This window comes from Mustelus asterias, chromosome 27, assembly GCF_964213995.1.
Source record: "Mustelus asterias chromosome 27, sMusAst1.hap1.1, whole genome shotgun sequence".
In the NCBI taxonomy this organism is placed as follows: Eukaryota; Metazoa; Chordata; class Chondrichthyes; order Carcharhiniformes; family Triakidae; genus Mustelus; species Mustelus asterias.
Window position 1 is genome coordinate 1,024,603 of NC_135827.1, and position 6,000 is coordinate 1,030,602.

Here is a 6,000-nt window from a genome sequence, read left to right on the forward strand (position 1 = left end):
ACAGAGTCTACTTGCACAGAGTCCAACGGAAAACTCAACAATCTATCAAGACTGAAAGACAAAAACACTGCATCCTGATCAGAGAACCCCCTCTACACAGCCTTTTCACCCACACAGAATCTCAGCTCATTGACTATTTCTCCCATTCCTGTAACGCATTCTCCCTGACTATAAACATCAAGAAAACATTGGTTATGGGACAGGGTGTTGCATCTCCTCACCTGACTGAGCGGTAGCAAATTCTGTTACCCCTGGTCCATTGTAACAGATAATTTGTCTCTTGATGCAGGGTTTGATACATGCATAGGGAAAGCAGCTACCACCTTCAACCATCATATGAAACAAACATGGAATAACATTAACAGCAAGATGCTGATTTATGAGGCCTGCGTTCTTTGCACCTTGCTGTACCTTGTGAAGAATGCTTAACCTGCATTAATCACGAAGCAAAGCTCAAAAATTTCTATTTTCACTGTTTGCAGTGCAATCGCAAATGTGAAAGTGCTCTCAGAGGTGAAGCTGCCAAGTATATAGTTACTCAACACGCAAAGGCAACTTTGCTCACTCGGGCACATCCACAGGATTGAAGGTAGTCATATACCCAAGGATTTTCAATATGGCAAGGTAGCCGGAGCCAGATGACCAGCTGGACACCCAAAGTTTCACTTTAAAAGATGCTTGCAAGTGTGACATGGTAGTCCTAGACATCAAAGACTTGGTAGCCCTAGACATCACATGGCAAGAAGGAGTATGGGGAGAAAGTGGGAATATGGCATTGAGATTGAGGATCAGTCACGATCATATTGAATGACAGAGCAGGCTCAAAAGGCCGAATGGCCTATTCCTGCTCCTGGTTTCTATGTTTCGTGATGTGTACCTCTCTATTCCTGATGCCCTTTAACATTATACTATTTAGTTTACATGGCCTCTTCTCATTCTTACTACTAACTTGCACCATTTTATATTTCTTGGTATTAAATTTCATTTGCCACGTGACAAGGGGAAATGCCTCGGCCAAAACCTTCACTTACTGCTGTCTGCAAACTTTGAAGTTTTAAAGTTTATTTATTAGTCACAAGTAGGCTTACATTAACACTGCAGTGAAGTTACTGTGAAAATCTTCTAATCGCCACACACTGGCACCTGTTCAGGTACACTGAGGGAAAAATTAGCATGGCCAATGCATCTAACCAGCACTTCTGACTGTGGGAGGAAACTGAAGCACCTGGAGGAAACCCACACAGACATACGGAAAACGTGCAAACTCTGCACAGTGACCCAAGCAGGGAATCGAACCTGGGTCCCTGGAGCTGTGAGGCAGCACTGCTAACCACTATGCCACCGTGGAGGCAACATGATTGCACAGGCTGACTTTTTTACTTGAGCATTGCCAGCCTTGTAAATCCAAACTCTGCGTTTAATTTTATTTCCCAACTACCTCCTCTTTTACTCTAACAGAGGCAGCTGAAATAGGAACAGGAGTAAGCCATTCACCACCTCGAGGCCGCTCCACCATTTGATCAGATTATAGCTCATCCTTGATCTCAATTCTACTTTCCCACACAATCCCCACATTCCTTAATTCCCCAAACACTTTCAATCTCAGCCTTGAATATATTTAATTATTGAGCGTCTGCAACCCTCTGGGCTAGAGAATTGCAAAGATGCACAACCAAGTGAATACACTTCTCATAATTAGTGACTGCTGTCTCCTTATCCTGAGGCTTTGCCCCCTAATTCAAAACTCTGCAGAACAGCCTCTCAGCTTCCATCCTGAAAGTTTCCTCAAAATCTTACATGTTTCAATGAGATTGCTTCTCATTTTTCCAAATGCCAGAGGATAGACACATTCTAATCAACTGAAAATAATACAACCACCGCATTTCAGGAATCAATCTAGTGAACCTGTTTCATCCCTTCTACGATAAATAAATCCTTCCTCAAATAAACAGACCAAAGCTGCACCCACTACTTCAGGTGCGGTCTCACCAAAGCTCTGTACAATTGTAGCAAGACTTCCTTATTCTTGTTCTCCAATCCCCTTGCAATAAAGGACAACATGCCATTTGCCTTCCTAATTGCTTGAATTTAACTTCTTATGTTTCTTGTACAAGAACATCCAAAACCCTCTGAACACCAACATTTAATAATTTCTCAAGATTTAAAAAAACTCCAGCTTCTCTAATTTTTCTACCTCCTTTGCCCATCATATTGCCAGCCTTCCTGCTTAAGGTCTGGGACAATTCAGCCCTTTATGTCCTCCTCAGTTTACTTTCCTGTCTAGTTTTGTATTGTCAGATTAATTGAATTTGTTACACTTGATCCCCTTGGTCTAAGTCATTAATATTGATTTTAAATAACTGAAATCCCAATTGTTGCAGTTGCCCCCCCCTTCCCCCCATATCAGTCTACCAACCTAAAAAGTAACCCGTTCATTCCTATTCCTTCTGTTCTGCCCTTAAACCAATTCTTTATTCACGCTAATCTATTATCTTTTGGCTGCCAATCTTCACTTCATTTGACATACAGGTACTAATGACCACTTGTAAAATTAGGTCTTTTTCTCACAGCAGATGCTTTGCATACTAAATCAATATGAATTCCGCAAACGATTCAATCCTTGATTAGTTCATCAGTGAGAGTGCCAAACACACATTTCTTCATCAATATTTCAATGTGGCCATGACAGTTTGTACTGGTTCATTCGCTCTTTGGTTCATTGATCTGTCAAGGTTTTTTTTTTAACCAAGTGACAGATAGTCTCGAACATTTTTAGCATTACTTCAAGATCCTGTTTTTCCTCCTCCATCAGGAAAGCAAACGATTCAAATTTTTCGACAGCTTCGGAGCTCATAAGGTTTAATAGAGTAAGGGCTTTTTTAGACTTGTCAACAATGCTGCACCACAGTAAATATGCCACACCTTCCCAAACATTTCCCAATTATCCACAATATTTTTTAAATGAGTGGGTCGATGTGGCAAAGTCCTTGTACCACACTGCCTACTCCTTAAACCATGTAAAATGCATTGGGTTCCTGAATATACATGACAAGGACTAATAACAAAGAGTAGTTTATTAGTAGTTTAGCAACTACTTCAACACTTGTGCTCTGCTGCGCTCCTGCCACGTGACCTCTTATGTAGAGGTCACCTCAGTCCACACTACCCTTTTCCACCATTGCTGTGTGATTCTGGGCCAGGATTATACAATCCATTGATGTGTGAGTCGGGACGGGGAGTATACAATCAGACACCATTGTGTGGAAGGGGGTTATACCATCCATTGCTGTGTGATTCTGGATGGGGGTTATACCATCCATTGCTGTGTGATTCTGGATGGGGGTTATACCATCCATTGCTGTGTGATTCTGGATGGGGGTTATACCATCCATTGCTGTGCGATTCTGGATGGGGGTTATACCATCCATTGCTGTGTGATTCTGGATGGGGGTACGGTTGCACAGTGGTTAGCACTGCTGCTTCACAGCTCCAGGGACCTGGGTTCGATTCCCGGCTTGGGTCACTGTCTGTGTGGAGTTTGCACATTCTCCTCGTGCCTGCGTGGGTTTCCTCCGGGTGCGCCGGTTTCCTCCCACAGTCCAAAGATGTGCGGGTTAGGTTGATTGGCCGTGCTAAAATTGCCCCTTAGTGTCTTGAGATGGGTAGGTTAGAGGGATTAGCGGGTAAATATATGGGGGTAGGGCCTGGGTGGGATTGTGGTCGGTGCAGACTCGATGGGCCGAATGGCCTCCTTCTACATTGTAGGGTTTCTATGATCCATTGCTGTGTGATTCTGGATGGGGGTTATACCATCCATTGCTGTGTGATTCTGGATGGGGGTTATACCATCCATTGCTGTGTGATTCTGGATGGGGGTTATACCATCCATTGCTGTGTGATTCTGGATGGGGGTTATACCATCCATTGCTGTGTGATTCTGGATGGGGGTTATACCATCCATTGCTGTGTGATTCTGGATGGGGGTTATACCATCCATTGCTGTGTGATTCTGGATGGGGGTTATACCATCCATTGCTGTGTGATTCTGGATGGGGGTTATACCATCCATTGCTGTGTGATTCTGGATGGGGGTTATACCATCCATTGCTGTGTGATTCTGGATGGGGGTTATACCATCCATTGCTGTGTGATTCTGGATGGGGGTTATACAATCAGACAGAATTCCCTACCTTCATTCGCTGCTGTCACTTGCTGAGTGAAGATATTGTCCTCTCTCCACACTGTCACATTGATTATTGATTCAACTGCACCATATCCCCAGACAGCAGCTCGGGCAGGTTCTTTCTGTAACACCATGTGACTGGCATAGTAAGATCCAAAGCGGAAAACAGAATCTGAAAGAGAAATTCGACTGGGTGAGAGAAAACCCGGGAGACTTTCCCCCAACTGCCAACCGGACCGTTATATTCGCAAAGACTGAAGGAGAGGTTGTCTCTTACCGGCACAAAACCCGCGGTCCGACCACAACAGCACAGTCCCGAGAGAGAGACACCAGAAAACAGGAGCCGCCATTGCACTGCAACGGCCAACTGTCACCGCTTCGCCAAGGCCCCGCCCACCCAGGCCCCGCCCCTTCGCCAAGGCCCCGCCCACCCAGGCCCCGCCCTCCATGTCCCGCCCCTTCGCCAAGGCCCCGCCCACCCAGGCCCCGCCCCTTCGCCAAGGCCCCGCTCACCCAGGCCCCGCCCCTTCGCCAAGGCCCCGCCCACCCAGGCCCCGCCCTCCATGCCCCGCCCCTTCGCCAAGGCCCGGCCCACCCAGGCCCCGCCCCTTCGCCAAGGCCCCGCCCACATTGCGGGATCTGCCTGAGACGAAAATAACTCAGCAGGGATTGTGCCCCTTCCCCGGCTCTAATCCCCCCCGCGTTGGCGGTGGCTTCTCAGGCAGCGGCGGTGTAGGAGTCGGATGGATGGGAGTTCCTCCGGGATCATGCCTGCGTGAATTTAAAGTGGGAAGGACAGTTCCTCAGATGGGAAACCCGCCCATGTCCCAATCAAAGCCTCCAAAGGGCCCTCTCCTGGCCTGTCTCAATTTTTTGGCTGGCAGGCGACCAATGACTGAGGCGGGGAGTGGGAAAGGGGGGGTGGGGGTAGCACCTGAATTGGAAGGCTCCTTCAGAGTGGGGGCACCTTCCCCTCATGGATCACTTCTCCCCTCTGGCCCTTCCTCCCCTCTGGCCCTTCCTCCCCTGCCCACCCCAGCCAGTTGACAGATTGTATCCCTTGTGACACCCCGGGACATCCCCTACTCTCCAGTTTCCACCCCTGTATCACCTTCACATGGTCTATCTCTGACACTCCCCTTCCTTGACTTCTCTTATCTCCATTTCTGGTTAAACTGTCCGCTAGTATCCATTACAAGCCCACTGGCTCCCACAACTACCTTGACTACAGCTCTTCACACTCCACATCCTGTAAGGACTCCATCCCATTCTCTCAGTTCCCTCCCCTCCACCACATCTGTTTTGATGTTGCCACTTTCCAAAACAACGCTACTGATATTTCTTCCTCAATCATGGTTTTCCGCACACCTGAAGTTGGTAGGGCTCTCAACTGCGTCTGACCCATCCACAGTAAGAAGTTTAACAACACCAGGTTAAAGTCCAACAGGTTTATTTGGTAGCAAAAGCCACACAAGCTTTCGAAGCTCTAAGCCCCTTCTTCAGGTGAGTGGGAATTCTGTTCATAAACAGAGCTTATAAAGACACAGACTCAATTTACATGAATAATGGTTGGAATGCGAATACTTACAACTAATCAAGTCTTTAAGAAACAAAACAATGGGAGTGGAGAGAGCATCAAGACAGGCTAAAAAGATGTGTATTGTCTCCAGACAAGACAGCCAGTGAAACTCTGCAGGTCCACGCAACTGTGGGAGTTACAAATAGTGTGACATGAACCCAATATCCCGGTTGAGGCCGTCCTCGTGTGTGCGGAACTTGGCTATCAGTTTCTGCTCAGCGACTCTGCGCTATCGTGT

General features: G+C 46.9%; 1 protein-coding gene across 1 annotated transcript in view; it reads right to left on the bottom strand.

The window, feature by feature from the left end:
• Positions 1 to 4,568, bottom strand: part of siae (sialic acid acetylesterase) — a 93,514-nt gene extending 88,946 nt beyond the window's left edge. Inside the window, exons 1-2 of the mRNA XM_078199231.1 lie at positions 4,461 to 4,568; positions 4,191 to 4,355 (exon numbers count right to left, since the gene is read on the bottom strand). Of these exons, the coding sequence (XP_078055357.1) occupies positions 4,191 to 4,355; positions 4,461 to 4,533 (238 nt within the window). The 5' untranslated portion in view covers positions 4,534 to 4,568. The remainder of the gene's footprint in view (positions 1 to 4,190; positions 4,356 to 4,460) is intronic.
• Between the last annotated feature and the right edge of the window lie 1,432 nt (positions 4,569 to 6,000).